Source organism: Calliphora vicina, chromosome 1 (assembly GCF_958450345.1).
Source record: "Calliphora vicina chromosome 1, idCalVici1.1, whole genome shotgun sequence".
Classification (NCBI taxonomy): Eukaryota; Metazoa; Arthropoda; class Insecta; order Diptera; family Calliphoridae; genus Calliphora; species Calliphora vicina.
In genome coordinates this window covers 126,613,274-126,638,578 of record NC_088780.1, presented here as the reverse complement: position 1 = coordinate 126,638,578, position 25,305 = coordinate 126,613,274, and the positions used below count along the sequence as shown (strand labels likewise).

The 25,305-nt window shown below is 29.2% G+C and overlaps 1 protein-coding gene across 1 annotated transcript in view; it reads right to left on the bottom strand.

The window, feature by feature from the left end:
* The window catches only part of LOC135952597 (uncharacterized), a 234,651-nt gene that overhangs the window by 66,488 nt on the left and 142,858 nt on the right, over positions 1 to 25,305 (bottom strand). The window contains exon 6 of the mRNA XM_065502613.1: positions 12,540 to 12,632. Within this exon, the coding sequence (XP_065358685.1) occupies positions 12,540 to 12,632 (93 nt within the window). The remainder of the gene's footprint in view (positions 1 to 12,539; positions 12,633 to 25,305) is intronic.

The window sequence follows — 25,305 nt, the reverse complement described above, 5'->3', positions numbered from 1 at the left end:
TTCGTCGTCAAAGGTAAAAATTTGAGAACAAATGCGTTGAACAATTAAAAGCTTTTTTCTTTTGAAAAAGTAGAGTTCTGCTTTATTTACATTGCAAAACCAATAATATCGAACAATGGAATAAGGTGTTCCCAAACCTAAAGTGGCCAAAGAATTTTTAGTTAAACTTCAGTGGAAAAAAGCCAATCAAAATTACGTTTCGAAAGCTTATAGCGCCCCTGATTGCATATACGGGCAGGTTTTATACCCAAAGATATTTTAGATGTTTAATAATACAGTTTGAGAGTTCGACACACTAATAGAGTACATAATTTCCCAAACGAAACATATTGTGAGCAGAAAGGTATAATATTTTCCATAAGTGAAGCAGAATTGAAAGCAATGAGTATCCACAAATTGGCAGAAATAAGATTCTACTCGTCTACGATATATATTCAGTACCGTTTATGTCCAAGGTTATGATTCGTGGTAGTTTTGAAAGTATTATTTCAAGCTTACATTTTGCTATCAATGCTGAACAGCTAAGCCGTCGACCAATTATACCACTGAGCCTCAAAAATACGACCAGTAATAAATTTCAACTCAGCATTTGGAAAAACTTTGACCCATCAGTCTATAGACGAGCATATGGTAAAATTTAAGGGCCGCAGTATATGAAAGACTTTGACCCAAGACAAATACTTATAAGTCTATAGACGAGCATATGGTAAAATAAGCTTGGATGTAGTTACGAGTTTAACCCTGCTGTTAGGTTAAAAAAAACTTACGAATCTTAGGTAAGGGACCATTTTGGTCCTCTTTGTATTTTTCATAAAAAATTTTACATAAAACTCTTTGACCAGACATTTTAAATATTTATAAAAGTGAATATATAAATTTTTATAAAAAAAATTTAAAAAATGGAAAATTGACGAAATATTATCAGTGATATTGCCGAAATTCTAAATGAAATTGATGCAGATATTTCATTTTCGTCCATATTACATGAAAATATTGAAAGAAAGTCACACTGGTGAATGTGAAATGAACAATGGTGAAGAAAATGAAGCAGATTATGCTGTAGATGCATTATACATTGCGAAAACTAAAATGCAATGGATTCCTTTACCACGTCACATTGGAGCTTCAGCGGAGAATGTTACATCATTACCACCAGGTTTAACGCTTTGTGGTGTGAAAATAATCATGGATAATACGAATAAATGTGGTAGACTTAAATTTGAAAGCAAATGGAAAGATTCTAATTCTTGCTGGGATTTTGGTCTTGTATATACGTAATTAGGTTATCATAATAATTTTATATTGCAGTGGCAAAAACGAAGATTAGTTTGATGCAAGTTTTGGCATATTTTCTGGTCTATTAAGAGCTAGGATAATTTTTAATTGATACAAGTGCTCTCTGCTTGGATGATGCTGTCAACAGAAGACAACAAAAAAGTAGCGACAAGTTTGAGTTATGGGACAATTGGGAAACTCTTCTTTCAATGTTTTATAACATCCTGATAACAGGTGATAACTTCATCTTTTGAGTAAGATGCAAAGGAGACGGACATATATGGGAACATTTCGGGAAAACAAAACTTCCACCGAAATTGTTTATGTCCAAAAAAGTTCCTTTATGTACATCCGCATTTGCTTTTAGTGAAATCGCAGCTATATATATCGGCCATAAAACTAAAGGAACTATATTGATGAGCTCCATCAATAATCATAACAAGATACCTGCAATCGTTTGTTATTATAACTGTACAAAGTTTCCTTTATCTATCTTAGGAGGCGTTGATACTGCTGATCAAACGATTAGTTACTACAACACTAAAAGAAAATTAAATAAATGGTAAAATGATGTATTTTCAAATATAGATGATACATCCGAGTTTTTACGCCAGTTAGCTATGTGAATATCAGAAGAATACGTTTTGAAATGGACAGTCAAACCTAAAAATCCATTTGCAGCAGAGCTATTGACTCAACAAAAAGCTTCGCCATCAAATAGTGTACCATCTACAAGAGTTGATATAAAAATTTCAGCTACTAGAAAATCAGGAATTTGCAATTGATGTAAGTTCAAATGTAATGCCAAATGCATTATATCCAACATATTTGTATGCAAATCGAATCGAAAAACAATTTTTTCATCTTGCTTCGAAAATAACAATAAGCCATAATTGTTTTTTCTTACTTTTACTCATATAAAGAATAAAATATATTGCATGGACCAAAATGGTCCATAACCTAAGATTTGTAAATTTTAATTTTTTTCTGTTCTATGTTATCCTATATAGCTAAAAACTAACTAAAATCATTAAAATAGCAGACGTTTTAAGTTGATACGATAAGCCATTGCAAATTTATATAAAAAATAAAAAAAAATTTGACCAAAATGGTCCAAACCTAACAGCAGGGTTAAATTGGTTATTTATATAAAACTGGTATATACACAGGCAAAAACGCAGACACAGGTTGGCATTGGTTTAAGATATGACAGCTGACCTAGGAAATGTTATATTTCGATAACATATCCAATAATCCAATATTATTATATAAACTTATGATCAATCGAAAATCAGATTTTATGTTCGTCTGTTTTTGGATGGATGTAGCTGGACATTATCAAACAAGATAGAATGGAGGAGTCAGGGCAAAAAACACAACAAACACAATTTGTTTCGCATGTAAAAAACAAAAGTGCTTTACTGGAACAGAAATTGTTTTGAATTTTATCACAAATAAGTTCGATTTTGATTTAGATTTTATGAACCATATACATGATCTCATAATCTTAAATGAATAGTTTCAGTCTTATGCAAAAAAAACCATATTGTAGATTTAAAACACAATTTTGTTAACGAACACTTTAGCTTTAAAACCCATTTATAAAAGTATTGTATCCAAAAACGTTTGTTAAAGGCACAATAACTAATGTACTGATTTTTGTCTAAGCTGGCAATGCTTCCCATTTATTTACCCTTTTTCGTTGTTAGTGATGCTTTCAATTAGGATAAAATATTCGTTATTTTTCTTTTTTTCATTGATTGTTTTTAGTAATAATAAATTTTTGAAGATAACAACTAATTTTTAGAGAAAACCTGTATATTTGATTCTAGTAAATTTATATTGAGCTAAAATATATTAATGTACAAACTTTTTTATATAGTTTATTTCAATTATTATTAAAAGTATTCGAATGTCGAATATTCTGTGATAAAATAAACATCACTGTTTTATAATTTATTTTATTAATTTATTTTTATTGACATTTTGTTAAATTTTAATGAATTTCTATGTGGAAACACACAATTATAATTCCGGAGTGGGTATATTACATTGTGTGGACCTTCTTCCACAATGTTTACACATTTTATTACTATATATGTAGCGTTGCAGGTTAAAAGTAAATGACAAAAATGCCAATCAAACTCACTTGTGAGTCATGTAGTTCACTGCCGGAGGAATATCAAACAAAATCATATACTATTAAAATTGAACTTATTCGCCAGCGGAGTAGAAATTGTGTTTAGCAGTATTAATAGTATCGTCTATTATTCCAAATTTATCTTTAAAATCCTCTTTTTTAAGATAAAAAGTAAAAAGAATTCCTTAAAATAGGTTTAAAGTAGGGTTGAACCATTATTAAATTTCATATATTTAACAATGGTTTACTACAGGTGTTTTAAGCTAATTTTCGTTTTTGGATATACTTTTATCGAATTTAGTTTAACAACGGTTAGTAAGCATGTTGTAAGTTCTGTTGTATAAGACTGTTTGTGTTTTTTTAAATGTTTTTTTACTGAATTGTTTATGTTTTCATTGTTTATCAATTATAAAATATTAAATAAAATAAAAAAATTTTAAAGAAAAAACTCCTTTTAACATTTAAAATATTAATGAAAAATTAATTTGTATTCATTTGTACAAGCCTCAATTTCAGATCTCTGCCGTCTTTTTACAAATATTGTTGGTGTCTCGTTTGCTATCGCAAGTGTATCTTTTTCAAAAACAAATTTTTTTATTTACATGGGTAAAACGTGAACCGAAAAAGGGAATGCAATTGATAGCTATCGCAACAAAAGGAAAAGTGTGTCGCATGCTAAATCATACTAGAAGTGGTTAAAAAATCAATGGAGATATTTCAACATGATAGTTCAAAAACATCAAAAATAAGCAAAAAAATCTAGGTTGTCCCGGTCTTTTCCTTATATCTCAGCCATTTGTGGGCCGATTTTGTCGACCCAGCCGGAAGAATTCCCGATATATTGATGTATGAGTCATGTATATAAATTATTTGCCACTCATGGCGAAGGGTATAAAAACACAATATTTATTTTTTTTTAGTTATTTTCTATTTTAGCCATTTCTAGCCATTTTTATTTATAAATCTAGACATTTTCTGAGCTGAACAGTTGGCAACCTTAAGTCTAGTCAATTATCCCTTTTGTGTCTCTAAGTAACCTAGAGTATAGTCACTTAAAAGTTTATTTTACTTGTACTGCATTTTAGATAGTAGTATTACCCACCAGAAGTAATATATTGTTGGAGGAATGTTTATTTATAAGTAATCGGTTATTGGACTGTCTATAAGAAGTCTATATAACTGACTATTTGAGATCAATTAGAACCAATACTTTTTAAAATAATTAGTTATGTAACTGATCAAGTAACCAGTTAGATAGCTAGTAAGGTAACTGACTTTATGTAACCGGTATGTGAATCCAATGAGTTGACTATTTTGGACAGGCTATAACTAGTCAAGTAGCTAGTAATGTAACTTGTTAAATGATAGGTAAAATCACAGGCTCTGGAAAGTGTCCTAAGATTGCTGGCTAGTCCACTACTTAGAACAAAATAATTTTATTTTTGTTTCCATTATTTAAATTCACTCTGTAAATGTAATTTTTATGTTTATGTGAATTTATTTATTTTATTTTTTTCTGTTACATCTCGGTACATGTAAGCGTGTTGGTGTCTGAGCAATGAATGGTTGGGGTTATAACAAAGTTTATTTTATAATTCGTATAAGTACCCACAAGTTATTATACATATCCTAGCATATATGTACGAATACTTACATACATAATCACTCACTCTCTATGTACTACAATCATTATATGTAGTACAAAAAAAAAATAAAATGGAAAGAAAAGAAAAGGAATACAGAGTAAAGCAGTAGTAAAAACTTAAATAAGAATTCTCGTATGGTTATAAACTTTGTCTTGTAGTTTCCTGTGTAACAGTTTCTTTTGGTCCTACTGCTATTGAAAACTTTTTCTCTTGCTGGTGTCAAGTATACAAAAATAAACTTTATTTTGAAGTTTTATCTTTCCCAAAAATCTTTTCAATGTTTCATATTTCTTTTAATTTTGCTCCTCTCTAGCTCTCATCTCAACTAAATGTTTTATGTTTCTATATTGTTTGCATCTATTTTTTATATTCAAATATATAAAAACAAAAATAAAATGTTTAAATACTATGAATATAAAATTACCAAAAATAAAATAAAAATAAAAAATACTTTGGTTAAGGCATTTTTTCCATCTATTTTCTTTGCTTTGCCAATTGTGGTCAATAAAAGAAATGCAAATTATTTTTATTATAATTTTAAAGTTGTCCGTTGTGTATTAAATTTTCTTTTTAAATAAGTTTTTCATTTCTCTTAAGCATAAAAATTTACTACTTCTTAGATTTGTACAGAAACAAAAATAATTTCATTTTAGTATTCAAATTTTGGGAGTTAGTATTAAGTGGCTTTTATAAATTGGCATTTGTAATTCTATTGAGAATTCTGGATATTTTTTTTTTTTTTGGAAACATTCAAATAAGTAGATTAAATGGTATAACTATTTTCTAAACGATTTAGGAATTGTTTTAAGCTGATGATACTATTTAGATTCGGTTATTTTGTTATGTTTTTAAATAAAGCCTCTTCGTTATATATTAGGCTATGAAGTATTTAGTACTAACACGTGCACGTAACCAGAAGGAGTGAAGAGAGGCAATCTCTGAGCGTTCCACTGTGGAAAATTTTGGTAATTTTCGGATCAAAAATCTGTAACTTTTAAACGGATGAGTATTTCTGTAATATTTTTTCTCTGTTGAGTAGGTGGGACTTTAAGCTTTAATTTGTATTTTCGAATATTAAAAGCGAATCATTATAAAAAAAGTTATGAAAGCTTATAAATAAATTTTTAATTTTTTTATTTTTGTATAAAATTGAGATGTTAAGACAAGTAAAATAGGTGTTTTTATGTATTTTATCATTAGATTTATAGGTCTTGCAGAGTACATTAGAAAGCACCCTCAAATACAGAAATTATTCTAAAAAACCGTTTTCAGTGATGTTCGTCAACTCAGACAGTTTTTGCTTATTTTGATATGAAAGCTTATACAAATTTAGTTCTTAACAAAACACGGTTTTAATTTTTCAAATCGAATGAAAAGTGTAAAAGTTATTCAACTTTTCATTAACACTTCTTCTAGGATTTTCTCCCCCAGCGCATATGAATAAAAAACCAAACAACTATAAAAAAAATATTTTTACTGTTTTTAATTATTAATTTAAGTTTTAAGACACTGTGCAAAAAAAATAGGTTTTCACAGAAAAAATTCAAATTACTATTGTTGAATTTGAAAAATTACGAAAAAAAAATAAAACAATATGCGAAACTTTTAAAAAAAACTTACATAATTTCTTGGAATGTGCATTTTATGCATATATTTTATAAAAGCTTAATTCCTTGTCTCTCCATAATTGTTTAAATTGTATTCTTGTTTAATAAGAAATGAAAAACTGCCAAGATAAAAAAGTTCATTAAATTTAAAATTTTTTGTTTTAATTTCTGAGTTGCTCAACATTTTTGTATGCCATTTGTCTATAGGCACGAAAAGGCAGCTAGTTTTGATATATCTTTTAGATAAGTTAAGCTTTAATTCCATGTTAAAACTTGATCGGCGGCATACGGCGCCAACAGCTAAAATCCTAGTCAAAGTTGCGTAGGTAAGCCAAAAAGCATTATATATTTAAAATGAATAAATTTAGAATCTGCTAACAACATATACAAAACTCATAATCATAATAGAATCTGGACAAGATGCCCTTTCCAACAAGGTATAACAATCTAAAAAAAATAATTATAAATATTAAAAATACGCTCTTGAATATTGTATAACTTTAACTCCCCAAATCTTAAAAGTCGAAAGTAGTGTGTTCTGTCGCCATTTTCGAATACTTCTGTTGACATAATAACTATTATTTCTGCAAATAATTATTGCTTTATATCTTAGCTTTACGATAGAACTTGTTTTATGGATAATTTTAAACATTTGCAAGAAATAATTATGATACGTGCGTGCTGCAAATATTTTGAATACTGAATTCACAGTACAGTCGTTAGTATACATAAGTAAGTTTTTATAGCTAAAATATTAATACTTTGATCCATTAGCACAAAACATAAAAATGAAAAATGGTTATTCGTTTAATAGAATGTATAAATATGACATTATTACTAATCTACATCTTTGTCATGCGAGTATTTGCTGTTTGATATTCTTGAGTATACTTGTTATAATTGATCAATAATAATCATACGCAGAGATGGCTCATACGGAAAATAAAATTGCAACTAAGAAAATAATTTTTAATTGCAATTAATTTGAAAACAAACATGAACATAATATGATAAATTGAGCTAAATCTGAATTAATTAAATAGAAAACGCAGTTTATAATTTAAATTGCTTATTTTTTATTGAGTCGTAAAGAACACAGGAAAAGTTAGCGTATAAAATAGCACATAGGGGAAATTGCCTTCACTGCTTTGCTGGCAGATACGTACTCTTTTGCAAAAAATGTCCATGATGTTTTTTTTTTAAATGTGGCTGAGTTTCCTCCATCAATACATAGACAGCTGTGGGCTTGTTGGTAAAAAAATGTTGCAAGCCATTTCCAGGCCGATTTTATATTGCAAGCTAAGCTGGACTGCGCACAATGTTTAGAAACGTATTTTTTTTTGAAAATAATTCGGTATCTCGAGAACTATTAGAAATATAGTTTTGCTATATTTTTGTATGCAATTTATGAAAAAACGTTAAGATTTTTGAAAGGAACAAGGTTGCTTCCGGTACTTCTGAGGATCGCTGCTTTGCGTTTATGAGTTTTGCACACAAAAATGGCCACGTTTGGGTTGGTTTGGGTGTGAGACTCAATTGAGACAAAATTTATTATACAGTTCTTTTTCCGCAACATATATAATTTATTTATAGGCACGAAGAAAAGTTTTGTCTAAAAAAGCAAAAAAAATAGGGACTTTTTTGGGAAAAAACTTAAAAAATACGGCCCTTTCTACATGTTCCAACTTTGAATGCGGTAACTTTTTATAGGGACGAAATAACTTTTAGAAAGTTTTTTTTTTACTTTATTCAGGCTTATGATTATGACCCTCTGTAGACCCACCATATATAAAAACCAATAAAAAAAAATAAATAAACCTGAATATCTCTTGAACTAAAAAATATAACCTAAACCTTCTCAAGAACTATTTATATTCTAAATTCCACCTCGATAAAAAAAAATTGAGAACCTAGGTGACCAACTTTGAGGGGCCCCCATTCCGCCTGAGAAGCTGAAAACAGTAAACTCGAAACACTTCAGCTATATCCTTGTGAAATTTTGTTGAAAAAGCTCCAATAATACCCGAGACACCGAATTATTTAAAAAAAAAACTCTAAATCACTGTAATACAGCGTCGATGTATCAATCATGAATGTAAGCTATTTGAGGGCTTCGAAAATATGATTCCAACATACAGGCGGACATGGTTTTGTATAATGAGAAATGTGGAAATTACAAACCTCAAAATATCCTAGCCACTCATGGTGAAGTGTATCAGAATGCATTGAGTCGTAAGGTAGGATGAGTTCAGAAGCAATATCGAACTTCAAATTAAAATCCGGGCAAAATATGTGTAAGAAAGGTGTTAAACTGGCTCTAATTAATCGATCGCTGCAAGAGTGTTTGCAATTGTCATATGAACATGAACATATGAAGAAAGGTGTTAAACTGGCTCTAATTAATCTATCGCTGCAAGAGTGTTTGCAATTGTCATATGAACAAAATTGAATTCCATATTTAAACTTAACATATGGTCAATTCCATGTCATCGTACGTGACATTTGTACGCCTATGGAGTGGAATAGATTTTGCAAATATAAGAGTATCTGAAAAATAATTCAGAGAATTTTAAACAAATAATAAGTTCGTTGGAAACATTGTTTTTCAAAATATCGAGCGAAATAAGGATATAACTAACGTACGTGACATAAAACGGAAGTAATTTTGAGGTACATATAGAAATATGCGAAAATTTGGAAATCGTGAGAGGTGTTATGTTTTCTTATAATTTCATACACTAAAACAAATATTTTTTCTTTACAATCCAATCCAAATCATATTTAAATAAAAACAATATTTGGATGATTTTATCTATATATATAAAAATGAAATGGTCCATGTATGTAATGGAATCACGTGAGAACGGCTGGAGCGATTTGGCTGATTTTTTTTTGATTCGATTCGAAATTTTCAGGAGATGGTTTGTAAACCAAAAAAAAAATTCGGAAATTTAAATTTTTAAAATATTGCCTTCTTTTCCCTTCTCACTTTTCTTAATAAGAGACATTTTTTGGAGAAACTTGAAGAACTAACATTAGTAAATAACTACCGAGGGAAGCCGGGGCGGTCATCTAGTAATAAATAAAATTTAATATCGTACGTGACATACCGTACGTGACCGATTTTTCTCATATAGTAAAATAATATATATTCTGTAAATATATGTATGTATACAAAAACTAAAAAATAAATAGAAAATATATATTTGGTTTCAATCAACAATTTGATAATAGCAAAAAAACAATCATAGTCATATTCATTTCATGCTACACGCTAATTGTTAGCTTAAGCTCTAAATACTTTCACATAGTAATATTTAAGTGTTTTCGCCAGAGACCAAAAATAACTGTTATTAAATTTTTTGAGACTGAAAAAGTTAGGCATAAATCAATGAATAATTTTTACGTTTTCAAATAAGAGTTATTCATAATAAATATTTTTTTTCGTTGCCCATAACTTTTATTTTCGATTTATATTTTTTACGTTGCCTAATAAGTGTTATTCATAATATATATTTTTTTATTTTGCTCATAACTTTTATTTTCGATTTATATTTTTTTACGTTGCTCATAACTTTTTTTTTCAATTTGTATGTTTTTAAGTTGCCTAATAAGAGTTATTCTAAAGAATATATTTTTTTCGTTGCTCATAACTCAAAAGAAGTTTCTTTCGCCACCTTGGTTGCATTTTATTAGTACATACATTGAATTTAACCTTTAAAGTCGTAAAAAATAAGCTTGGTATGAAATTGATGTTTTTTATTGTGTGTTTTTTAATTATGAAGAATTTTGTTTCACAATCAATGTTTTAGCAAACGCATTGTCCGCCAAGTTGCACCTTTTCTCAGTCAAAAAAATACGCAAAGCAGAAAATTCTCTTTCAACAGAAAGCCGTTTAGCCGGCAGTGCATAGACAATATGAACCAATTTATTTAAAAATTGCAAAAGTATCCTTTTTCTCTTCCTAATATTGCAACAAATCGGCTTCTACGTCCAGTCTCATAGGTTTAAAGCTCTCTATTGCAGCTATAGCTGCTAATTACTCTAGCGATGTATTGCATTTGTCATCTTCTTAAGATAAATCCACTTTAAGTTCTCTAATTGATGTTCCGAACAACGATGACGTATTTAGATTCGTCGATTCGTCAATCGGAAAATCGAATATTGGTTGAAGTGGAGATACTTCAGGTGAAGTTAAATCGAAAATAAAAGTTATGAGTAACGTAAAAAAATATTTATTATGAATAACTCTTATACGGCAACGTAAAAACATAAAAATCAAAAATAAAAGTTATAAGCAACGAAAAAAAATATTTATTATGAATAACAGTTATTGAAAAGCAAAACTTATTTTCATTGAGAATAACTATTATTTAAAGAAACAAAAATTTATTTCTACAATATAACAGTTATGGCTAAATTTTTTTAGATATTTCTTATAACAGTTATGTCTCTGGTTTTCACCTATTCAAATGATCTTGAAAACAAGTTTCAAGGATTTTTGGTTTTTCAGTCGTTGTTGTCATTCTCGTGGAATTGCCCATATGTAGTGCAGCTGGAATAAATTTCAGCCTAAAACTAATTTTGTATGCCCTAAGAAATGGCTGTAATCTACATTATATAATTTGTCACTGTGTAATACAGTGCAATCTTTTTTATATTAAACTGAAAGAATCTTAAAAATCTGTTATATAATTAAGCCTCTAATGCTTAAGCATACCTCAAGGCACTCATCACAAAATGCCAATAAATGTAAATATAACTGATATTTCATTTCAAAAACTTTGAAAGCTTTTGAATATAATTTAATCATGTTTTTTAGCAACTGTTACATAAGTTTTTGAAATGAAAAATCAGTTATATTTGCATTTATTGGCATTTTTGCAATGATTGCCTTATAGGTATGCTTAAACATTAAAGGGTTAAGAACGATGGCTGTTTTGTCAAAACAAACTCAATATTAAACCTGACATCTATGGATTACTTGATGTCATATGTTGGTCACGTGTACAAACATTAAATGTAAGTAGTTGCCTCATACTTATTATGGTTATGGTTATTATGGTTGGTTTCATGTGAAAAAAATCATAAACAATTAAAATAAAAAATATTTTTTATAAACTTTTTGTTTGCCCCATTTTTTCTTACGTTTCTTGTTGCTGTTATAACGGGGTCGGTAATAATCCTTGATGGAAAGTTATATATAAATTTTGAACATTGTTATATGAACTTTTCTGATGTATGTCTTTATTTTAATTTATGGTTGTATGTACTAGGGATGCCAATCCCGAAAATACCGGCATTAGCAAATCCCGGGATTTTTGATATTTTGGAAGATCTTTGAAGCTTCTAAAATAACTAGAAAGCTAAATTTCAGCATACTTATTAATACTCGTATGGTGATTTTACTGAAATATATTTATGAAATAAATACTTTTCATTGTTAAATTTGTTGTTTTTTGATGTGAAACCAAAATCCCGAAGTCCCAAAAAATCACGAAATCCCGGGATGCCGAAAAATCCCGGAATTTACAATTATAAAAACCGGAATCCCGGGATTTATAAAACTCAGTCCCGTTAGGCATCCCTAGCATGTAGGCACATACACACATATATGGGCAATTCAATAGTTTGTTTAACTTTTATGAAACTTACTTACATAGTTTTATGTTTGCGTTATTCCGCTTTCTAAAAGCTAATTATAAATTTTGAAAATGTTCTACACATAAATATAAAGGTTTTTAAACAAAGCCCATATATTTTTATTATTGCTGTTTGGTTCTTGCTGAGTGTTATTATACACAGTTGTTGCTACGATATGTAATGTATTTTTGTATTTTTAATGTTTTTTTATTACACAATTCTTCTTACCTGTCCAAATGAAATGCAGCAATCTCAGCATTATGTCTCTCATAGTCAGTAAAGTAAAAATGATTGGGTAAAGTTTGTTGGTCCCTGGGGAATCTACAATATAACAATAGGAGAAATATAAATAAACAAATATATACATATTTATATAAAAACACAGCAATATATAAATAAAATAAAGTTTACATGGGTTAATTCAACGTAAAGACCTATAGACAACAGATACTCAAAGTCATAGAGAATTATACATAGAGACAACCGATTTGACAAACAAAAATACAAGAAATCATATGTCTGATACAACAACAATAAAATCCATTGAATAGCATGTATTTTGTTGTTGCAAGAGTTAGGTTTTTGACAATTACGTCTTATCTCTATGTTACCCTATGCTCAAAGTAATTTGAAAGTAATTAAGTAAAAGAGTAAAGGTCTACATAGTTTTGTGTGAAAAAAAAAATCATCAAAATTCATATTTTAAAGAACAGAAAGCCAATTTCACAGTAAGAGGTAATAAACAAATTCACACTAAAACAACATTCATTGTCCGTTATTATTTAAAGCTCAATCCTTTTAATTTTAATTCATTTAGCAACAAATGAAAATATAGTACACCAGTAAATGCTAATGTAAAAAAGCATGCTTTATTTCCAGTTTTATTTTCTTAACTAATTATCCTTTGTTGTCGCCTTTAGTTTTAACGAATTTAAGCCTTAAACACCATTTTATTTCTCTACTCTTTGTTTTCAGTTTTATTTATTCATTTGTTACTGGCAAAATGAATCGAATGAGTTGTATAAGGATTAAAAAAGAGTACTTATAGAGAATAAGTCCAATAACAAATAAATTTAAATGCATTAAGACTTGAGCAAATACACTTACATATTATCACTTTAAACAAAAATGTCATATTTTTAATTTTTGGTAATTAAATTTGTGTTTTTCGAAAATATTCAACCACAATTAATTATAATAACGAGAAAGGATTGTTGTGAAAATGTTCATTTATTTATGCCCGAAACGGAACCACACGGATTAGCAAATGTTTTAATTCTCTTGCTTTATATCTCTCTTTATATTATCGCAATTTTGCTGTAAATAAAACAAAAATATTCTTTCATTATACGACAGATTTGCTCACTACGAGTTCATGCCCAATAGGGTGGCCCTTATTTTAAACGTTTTGCTTTTTAAAATTTGGATCTAAAATTGTTCTCCGTCATATAAAAAAGAGAATTTTAGCAAAATCGGAAAAGTTTAGAGTTGCACATTTTATAAAAATATAAAAAAAAAATTAAATTGGAAAAAAAAATCCAATTTATAATTGTTTTTTTATTTCACTTACATCGTAAATATTTGTGACCAAAAAATATTTGTTAAAATAAATTTGTTGGAAAACTAATTTTGGTAAAAAAAAAATGGGTGAATAAATCCAAGTAGTCTCAGCCAATTGTTAGCCAATGTTCTTAATTTTGAATAGCAACCTCAGTTGGACTATAGCGGATATATTAATGTATCAATCAATTATGCCAGTTATTTGGAGGCTTCGGAAAGTTGATTTCAACAAACAGACAGACAGATGGGGTCGCAAATGAACTGTGGAAATTACAAACGGAATGCCATTCCATTTGATGGGTATAAAAAATGTGTAACATCTTGGCGTTATTCGATTATGCTCTAATTTTCAGCGTTTGGTTTTTAGATGACTGGGACAAGTTTAAAATTTGGAAGTATCGACAGTCCAAAAAGAGCAAAATAAGAGCCACACTAATGTCCAAAAACACTTTTGAAAGACAGTTTTTTTAACGTAGTCGGTTTTGTAAGTCCTTAGAAAATATACACACAACTATGAATCATTTTTACTGGTAGGAAATGTTTAGCAATACACAAAATGATAGATTAAAACAAGGATCTTTGCAGGCAACAAATAAAACAAGTACAAAATCTTAAATATCCTTCACCAAAGTGTACTTTAAGATTCAAATTAAAAATGTTATGATGAAAAATTAAGAAATATTCTTCCCGATTTTGACCAATTGTTGGTTCGAAATACTATGGCGTTATATACGTCGTTGGAAAGGTATTTGAAATATATATTAGTTATTAGATATCCATATTGTCTTTATTAATAACTTATGGATAATAGATCAAAAGTATTGTTACGAAATAGCACTTGAATTCAAATATAACGATTTTAAGGATGATTTAAAAGTAGCTGATTTAATGCTTTCAAATAACAGTGCTGTAATAGCAAACTGTAACATATCTGTGGGCATTATTAAATAAAAGCTTTCAGTTGATTTGATCATAAGTTGGCAACGCTGTATTCGAATTCGAATATTCAGTTAAAGAACATTGTAGAAAGTACACCACAGATGGCGTATGTATTAGTAAGATCTAGAATATTCGAGTGCAGATGGCAGTGTTATAAATAGTGGCAGAGGTTGCAGTCGTGAGTCAGTTTATCAGAGACGCTTTTCGAATAAACATCAACTGAGTGCCTTAAAGTGTGTTGTGTTTTTCAAGTAAATTCGTGTACATTATAAATTGTGTCTGATTTATAAACGTGTATAAAAAACATTGAGTGGCTATTTAATTCTGTGGTTGTTGTACATTTTGAATAAATAAAGAGTTGTTACAATTTTTAAACTACTAAACGGCTTTTATTTAATAATGTCCACAGATATGTTACAGTTTACTATTACAGCACTGTTATTTGGAAGCATTATGCTACTTTTAAATCAGCCCTTAAAATCGTTATATTTGAATTCAAGTACAATTTCGTAACAATATGTAAAAAAAAATTTAATTTTAACGAATTTAAATAGCAACCGAACCGGAAATATAGCGGATATATTGATGTATCAATTGTCTATGTACGTTATTTGTGTTAATCTGAAAGTTGAGTATATCGAATCCGTTAACATAATATATATATTTTATTGGCTCCCAAATCAAAAATATAGATATTACAATCGTCATTCAACATCACAGATCTTGAATTAAAAACTAAATTCAGGACTCCAATTGAGATTATAATATTTATTTGAAGTAATAGTAATCGCAAAAGAACTCTTCTGTCTAGACATTTACTTGTTGAATCCACAAGTTGCTTCATTGGATTTCATGTCAAGTAAACCAACTTTTAAAATTGATGACTTCCGTTGGGTGGGTGGGGGTATTTTGTAAAAGTTTTTGATTTTGAAAAAAAAATTAAAATTTTTTTTATTTTTTTTTTAAATTTTTTTCGAACGATTGAAGTAATAGCTATCTAAATTATTTGGGACACATTTTGCTAAGAACAATAGGTAATAAGTTACATGGATGAGAAGAAACACCTGCTTGGACAAAATGTCTGAGAGAGTTCCATACCCAACTTGTTAAAAAAAATTGTGTCTCACTTGACATGAAATACCCTTAATATTTAACTGACAGCTTTCAGACTGTTACTAAAATGGCGGTAAATTGAAATGTTTGGGATACCTCTTTGTTTAATAAATTCATACCCATTCTATTTACGAAAAATACAAGAATAATATGTATGTATTTATTTTGATTTGAAACAATTTTCAAATTACCTTCGTTTCAATATATGTGTGTGTATGTGAGTTTATCTTTTCTGTCACTGTGTGTAAAATGTTTGGGGTTTTTTTGTAATTACAAAATAACTGATTGTATTTCGTGTGTGTTTGCGATTTTTATCTTTTCATCTCATGTGTTGTCTTTACTGTCGTCATTTCATATCTACTTAAAATAAAATAAATGACATTCAATTTATAGTTCAAAAGGAGCACAACGTTGTACAAAATAAATAAAATGAATGCGATATTCTGTATATCTACATACATATATAAATATATATTTACAAATCCAAACCCATGTATATTAGGGTGGCCCCAAACAAAAAGTTTAATTCTTTCTATGATACCGTTTCTCAAAATATTTGTATTTGCTGAGCTGGATAAGAAGATACAAATTTCTTTCTTTAGCTTTTTATGATTTTTTTATATTTCTCGCAAAGGAACCATAAAATATTGGCATCATGTGAAAGGTCTTTGAATGGTGTTTTTAATTTACTAAATGCCCTATTTTAAATTTGTAAAATTTTGCAAAAATTTTATGTTTTTTAGGTTCTTACATAAAATTAATTAGAAACTTAGTTTTAGTTAACACGTTATAAACCTCATATAAATCCCACGAAACGGGTTTTTTTTGTTTTTCGAAATTCAATCTAGTTCAATTATAAACTTTATATTATTTAATAACCAGTTGGTTTCATTTATAATTCTTTTTTGAGTTCATTTTGAGTTTTAAGGCTGCAATCGATTCGTTTGGCTCCGTATAAAAATAATAATCCAGTGGTGTTAAATCACACGATCTGGCTGGCCATTTAACAGCTGATTTTCGTGAAATTATGAGATCGGAAAATTAGGTTTGCAATAAATTGATCGTTTCATGGGCTGTGTGCCATGAGGCACCGCCATGTTGATGTCAGTGATATCTACGTCACTATGCACCATACAGTGACACGATGAGCATTCAATAATCGTTCTAGAATTTTCAAAATCCCAAATGCGGCAATTTTGCTTGTTGACATACCCTGACAAGTGAAAATGGTCTTTGTCGTTCAGAAAAACCAGCGAAATGTAACTGTAATAGAACCACTATTTTCATAGTGGATTTTAATTATTTTAATGCGATTTTCGAGAGAAACTGAATTCATTGTAACAATTGCCAATGCATCTACTACGAATACGTCAAAAAAACTAAAAGTCAAAAATATCATGTTGTTGGTGGTGCCACAATTGAAAAACGAAGTTCTTTTTGAAATAAAAAGATGTTAATCACAAAGAAAGCATGGCAATTAAATGAAAATTGTATAAGTGAAAGTATTTTAGTTAAACTAAAAGGTTTGTTTTATTATCCAATGACCTTGTAAAGACTTACACACTTATGCAAATTACGCTTATTTTGATATCCATATTGTGATTGTTTGGAATATATAGTTATCATCAGGTCGGAGAGAAAATATGTTTCGAAAAATTCAAATAAAATTCGAACTGGGTTAAATAACGAAATGCGGAAAAATATTTCGGTTGAATTTAATGAATTAATAAAATTTTTCCCAAAAATTAAAAAATTTTGAATATTTTTGAACTATCTGAAGAATTCAGATACAGCACTGAAAGCAAATTTCAATGGTCTTTCAACTGATACAAATTAAATATGTTTCCTTTAGGTAAAGTATGGAAACAAATCGTTTGATCCGACCCACAAAACACTGACTCTAGGACAGAAATTTTGAGAAACAAGCTCAAACAAGCTAAACATTAATTTCAGACATCCTATTTTTCCTCCATACTAACGAGTCATCCTAATGAACTTATGTATATTTGTATGTGTTTATATAAAGCAGATTTACGAATGAATTGTGGAAAAGTTTATTTAAAGGGTTGGCAAAAATAAAGACAAGTAAATCAGTAGGAAACAAGTAATATACTCGGCTGTGCCGAATCTTATATACCCACCATCAACATGTAGTTTTAGCCTTCTATGGAGACTTTAATTATTTCTGAACTGTAAAGCATTTGATAGAGTGATAAATTTCTGAAAAATTTATATGAGGACCCAGAATATACACATCGAAATATACATCGCAGACCCAAATTAGTTTACTGTGATGTATATTTCAATGTGTTACAAAAGGCATGACAAAATTAATATACCCCAATATTTGTTTCTGGTGGACATAAAAAAATGCTGAAATAAAATTGGATTACAGAAGAGTGACAAATTAATAATTAAATGATTTTAAATTTATACCAATTAACAGCAAATTATATTAAACTAAAAATAGCCTGTGTTATAAATGGATGAAACTCCTGTTATGTAAAATTGAGTTGTCATTTCATATAAAATATCTTATAATAAGATGTATATAAGATTTGTAAAGAGTTGCCAACAAAAACGGCAAAATGGACAATACAATGAACAATATTTCAAGAATAATTAAAGTTTGATGGCCAAAGTTCGACATTTTTACCTTGATAGCTTTGTTAGTAGCCAGAATTTCTGATTTTGCACGCGGTTAACAACACATACAATATTAAGAGTAGACCATGAAAGGATTTCGTGAACTCTTGAAATTTAACTTTTAGTGTATGCTCCTCTATATATGGTAGGAAAAATACTTGTTATTTTGAAATTTGAAGTGGGCGTGGCACCTACCATACAAAATAAAAAGTTACTATGGAATATCAGATGAACCATTATTTCGAAAGCCCCATAACTTCACAGGATTTACTTCGGTACCTTTGTGATCAGCATGCATGAAAATGGGCTTGATTGTGGTATGAGAAAAAAAAAGAGGGAAATAAATCTGTAACTTCTAAACCCTTAGTCCGATTTGAATGAAATTTCAGTTTATGTTTTGAACTTGGACCTCATGAGCCCACCTACTTTGGGGTCCCCAAAGTAGTACACCTCGGGTATGTTCAATTTTAAAAATTATACTATTTCTTCGTTTGCGTTTCGATTTCAATAAATTACATATATAGAATCTTCTCATCGAGCTCTACATTAAACCTCGTCGTAGCTATCAATTATCTTTTATAGCTTAGGAGATATTCGCATGTTAAAATTTAATTTTCAACATTTTTAACCATCCTACTCCAGTTGTTTGATGACCGCGGTTGCAAATATTTCCCAATTTTCTCAATTTTTCTTTTATAGGACTAACACTAGATTTATATATCTACCTTATCTTTTTTACTTCAAACTTTATACGAATCCATTTCTTACGACTGCATGTAGGTTACTTAAAAATGGGAGGGATCGGGACAGTGGGCGTGGCACTTACCATACAAAGTAAGTAGTTACTATGGAATATCTGGAGAACTATAATGGTTAAAAGCCTTCAAACTTTACATGAATATCTGGATAACTAAAATTGCGAGATTCTTCAAACAGTGTGTGAAATATTTTTTTGGATAATTTTACATACATTAAGGGAAAAACTGAAACTTAAAAACAAGAAGGCATCATACTATTTCAATTATAATAGAAAAGCCATATAAAGACCATATTAAAATACGATAAATCAATAATTTTCAACATTAAATTAATATTTTTCCATACTGAAATAAAAGAATTCAACATTACTAGACTTTCGTTAATGTTTCTTATTGATTCAATATGGTTTTTATTGATTTTAAATTGTTTTTTCTCTGGGTGTAACTGAATGGAATTGAAACATCGTTGCCATGGTACGTAGTTAACTAAAAATTTTCCACATTTAATTAGTTTTTTTTTCGAATATTTAGAGAACAATAACTATGAAAGTCTTTAAGCTTAGTACGAGTGAGTGTAGGACCTCCGTTGCAAAGAAAATTGTAATTTTGAGAGTCTTTAAGTTTTGTCTCAATAACTTTCTTATATTTTTACGATGATTGGCTGAAATTGGACGGAATAGGCTTAGTGGGAATGACCTCTCTGATATAGAGAATATAACTATTTTCTTTATATCGGGAGAATTATAATAGTCGATAGTATGCTAGAATATTAATCTGTGGGTTGCGGAAGACTCTGGGTGTATCTGCTTCACAGTTTGTTTTTGTTAAAAAAAATGTTAAAGTAAAGCTTAAAATTAGTTATTTTGTTCAGATATAAAAATAGTTGGGATAAAAATAGTGAAGTGGTATCTTCCATACCGACTATATAGTTATTTTCGAATGTCAAGTGAACTATAAAAACGACAAACGCATAAGCATGCTTAGGTATCGACATATACAACAACAAAGTGTCGTTCGTGTCATAGTCAAATTCTCCAAAAATTTTGATTTTCCTTATATTTAAAAAATATATTTATACCCTACACCACCATAGTGGGGAGGGTATAATGCGTTTGTGCAGATGTTTGTAACGCCCAAAAATGTTAGTCTAACACACACCTTAAAGTATACCGATCGACTTAGAATCCCTTTCTGAGTCGATTAAATATTTCGATAAAATTTGCTACATATAATTTCTTCGGCCCAAGGACGGACGCTGTTGACAATGGCTGTAATCGGTCTATTATTTCACCTAGCCCTCATACAAATGTCCTCCCGAAATTGAACTTTATCGATCATAAATGTTAAATTTATATAGGTATCTACACAAATTTCGCTCCAAATAAGTTTTATATATACAACATTCATGTCACCAAATTTTGTTACGATCGGTCCATAATTAGTCATAGCTCCCATATAGACCCGCTTCCGAAAATCACTTTAACGTGCATTTAATATAGACATAAATTACACGACCTAATTTCATGGTGATCGGTACATAATTGGTCATAGCTCCCATATAAGGCCGACTTACGAAAATCGCTCACAAATATAAATTATTGAAATTTTAAAAGAAAAATGTTTTTCCTCTTTTACTTAGTGTAGGGTATTATATGGTCGGGCTTGACCGACCATACTTTCTTACTTGTTTTTCTGTACATATGTACATATGTATGTAAATAATTTTGGATGTAAATTTAAAATTTGCAGTTGGATACATTGAAACAAAAAATATAATGACAATTAATCCACAACAATTGCTGTTATTGTTTAAAGGGAAAACAGAAAGTGTTGGTTTTCTCAATGCATCTGTATGAGAGGATTTTAAATTGTTAATAGTGTTGGCTGATGGATAGATTGTGTATAAAGTTTTACCTAGCAAACAAATAAGTTTGAAATGGAGCATCATTGGTATTTTTTACTTGGTATAATTGTGGATCATTTTTTCCATTATGTACAAAATTATACTCCGTCACCTAAAACACAAATGCTAAAAAGTTCAGCAATATCGCATGACGTTTAGAGGTAGCACATTTTATTTGAATTTAAATTAAAAAATTTTCTGACATTGGTAATTCATTTAAACCCGATACCAAAAAAAAGATATCTCAAATCCAAAATTTGACATTTTCGAAATGCTTTTTAAACGAAATTTAAAAAAAAAAATAAAAAAATTCTCTTCGATTCTAATAAACACTGAATGACAATATTCCACCTAATAAAGGAATAGCATTTGAAGTTTAGGAATTTCGAGGAAATTTTGTTTTTCGTCACAAAGTTATTAAAATTACTTCTTAATTTTCTAATATTTAAATTTAGATTGCTTCTTTGGGTAACAAATTTACGATTTTTGTAATATTAAATTTCTAGGACTTTGATAAACCTTTCAAAATTTTTAACAATTATGGATAGAATTAAGCTTTCATAAAATGTATGCATAAAATGTATATTCCAAAAAAGTTTTTATTAAAAGTATCGCTTTTCTATGAAAAGCTATTTCCCAATAAAAGAGAAAATCGGGATATATTTGGATCCGTTGTTATCAAAATTGTGGAGTAGGTTGGGTAAAAACGTTGAAAAAATACTATACTTTTCAATTTTATCATTATATTTGCATGCGTTTTACTATGGATACCCAGGTATGTATGCTGTTGACGTAAGGGTGTAACTTTGTAAATGGGCTTCATCTTCCAAACGAGTGATCCTATCCAAACCAAACTGGGGACAGTTGCGGAAAACAGTTTTGGCTAGGATATCAAGAAATTTCAAAAATGCAAAACATACCCAGGTATGTTGCCGTTGACATAAAGTTTAAAAATCAAAAAAAAGTGCAAAATGAGGGAATTCCAATAGACAATATTGAAATATTTAATAACGTTTCCAGGAAAAATTACCCTTGGCCACCAACGTTTATACATAGATACATATATGTATATAGACATTGATTTAAAAAATATTATCACAACTACTGTTTTTTATAAAATGTTTGATGTTGATGTGTCTTGTTCTGGCTCAGTTTACAGCATTTGGCTTAGTGAACTCGGGTCATTCAGCTGCATAGAACCGGCAGTCGTGGGAATACATATCTGATTGATCCTCTGGGTGGTAATGCTATTTTGTATATGTGTTGTTTAAACTACAGAAGTGTAAAATATATTGTTTCCTTAATATATTTCCTTTTGTAAGCCCAGATTTTCGTTTATTTCGGTAAATGGCCAGCTCATATTTAGCAATATTAAGGTAACGATATGTATTTACATTTTCAAAACGTCCCAATATGTTTGCTGGTGCTTTATTTTATATAAATACAAAATGTAGCCAATGATTTTATTTCATGTAACAGTTAAATGATTTTCCTTTTTCTTTATTATTAAACATTCTTATGACGGAATAAAGGTCATTATTTATCTTTAAAATGTTGTCGAAAGTATTTTTAATATATATCGCTTCTGAATATGTAATTAATATCATTTTCATTTGGTTCTTTGTTGAAACTTTTATAGAATATGAAGTCATTAATGTTATACATTTATTCATATTTGTTCATATAAATATTTCTCTTAAGTGTATTGGACACCGTATATATTATTGATACAATCATGTGAATCGTAAATCAACCATATTATGCTTACCACAATCAAGGATTAATTATTGTGACTAATATGGTGATTTTCCATGAAGAAAAATATAGAATTTGAATTAATGTAAAATTTAAATGGTTAAAGATATTATCACAAAATCATCATCACTAATGTAGATCCAAGTGTCCTTAAATACCGAAATTCCTATAACGGGGAAAATGTGTTCCAAAAAATTATTTTTTTTAGAAAAGTGCCTACTGTGATGTTTCTAAAAAAAACATTTCTAAACCATTGTGTAATGTCAAAATAATAAAAAAAAAGTTTCAAAGTATATTTATAAATTTTCACCATTTAAATGACCATCATTTTAAGAATTGCAAGATAAGTAACCCAAGATTTCAGATTCACATGTATTTTTCTATGGTATATCGATATGTCTTATTGATTTTTTTTTTCATTTCGAATCTAAGTTTCCAAAATTTTTGATTTTCCTCATATATACTTAAATATTTTTACATGAATTTTTACATTTTATATGCTTGTAGTTTTAATTAAATTCTTTCATAAAGTGTATAAATTATTTAAATGTTGATTTTCTCCATTCGTTTATGCATTTATATTTTATTTTTCCTGAATGTTTTAATGTATTTCATCTTTCCCAAGTCTCACGTTAATACCCTACATCACAATAGTTGGGAGGGTATATTGGGTTAGCGCTGTTGTTTGTAACATGGAAAGATAATGCCCCATTAACTTTTCTATTGCCCTAAGGATGAAGCTCACTAAATTTGGTTAGAAACGATCCATTATTTCTCTTAGGCCCTATCTGAAAATAGTTAAGTTCTCATAATTTTCTTAATTATATAGATATCCAAACAAAATTCACAAAACATAAGTTTTATATAAGCTGAACTCGCACTATTTAGTACCGATCGGTCCATAATTTTTCCTAGCTCCCATATAAGGCCCTTTCCCAAAAATTGAATTAATGTGCATAAATCTTTAAAATATGTTAATATCCAAATAAAATTCAACACAAATAAGTTTCATCAAGTCACCAAATTTTATAACGAGCGGTGCATAATTAGTCATAACTCCCATATAAGGGCCGTATCCGAATCTCTTAAAAATGTTGGTATCCAAATTCAATTCAACACAAATAAATTTCATATATACAAGTAAAGTCAAAGTAAACTGTTTATAATGATATAATCTGTGTAGGGTATTACATGGTCGGGATTGATCTACTATACTTACTTATTTGATTTTTATACCCTACACCACCATAGTGGGGAGGGTATAATGCGTTTGTGCAGATGTTTGTAACGCCCAAAAATATTAGTCTAACACCCACCTTAAAGTATACCGATCGACTTAGAATCACTTTCTGAGTCGATTAAACGATGTCCGTCCGTCGGCTGGCTGGCTGGCTGTCCATGTAAACTTTGTGCGCAGAGTACAGGTCGCAATATTGAAGATATTTCGATGAAATTTGGTACATATTATTTTTTCGGCTCAAGGACCAAGTCTGTTGAAACTGGCTGAAATCGGTCCATTATTTCACCTAGACCCCATACAAATGTCCTTCCGAAATTGGACTTTATCGGTCATAAATGCTTAATTTATATATGTATCTCCACAAATTCCGCTCCAAATAAGTTTTATATACACAAAATTCATGTCACCAAATTTTGTTACGATCGGTCCATAATTAGTCATAGCTCCCATATAGACCCGCTTCCGAAAATCACTTTAACGTGCATGAATCGTTTAAAAATGTTGGTATACACACAAAATTCAACACAGTTAACTTTAATATAGACATAAATCACACGACCTAATTTCATGGTCATCGGTACATAATTGGTCATAGCTCCCACATAAGGCCCACTTTCGAAAATCCCTCAAAATTATAAATTATTGAAATTTTAAAAGAAAAATGTTTTTGCTCTTCTACTTAGTGTAGGGTATTATATGGTCGGGCTTGACCGATCATACTTTCTTACTTGTTTTATATTGTGTTGTATGTATGGGTCTTTGTATTAAGTGTGTATGAGTTATCGTGTCTGAAGTATGTATTTTATTAAAATGACGTTTTCAATAGTAAGTAAATATTCGGTCTTTTGTATAAGTACGATTATTCATACAAATCTGAATATTTAATTAAGTAGATATTTCCTTTTTTAAGTTTTTCTTTCGTTTTTTCTTCAATAACAAGCCAATTTCACTGGCAAACATTTTACATATTTAAGGAATTTAATTAACAAAATACATACATATATGTAATATATATTACTTAATGCAAAAAATCTGGGATTTATATTTTGTAAAGAAAATATGTAAATATTATTTGTAAGA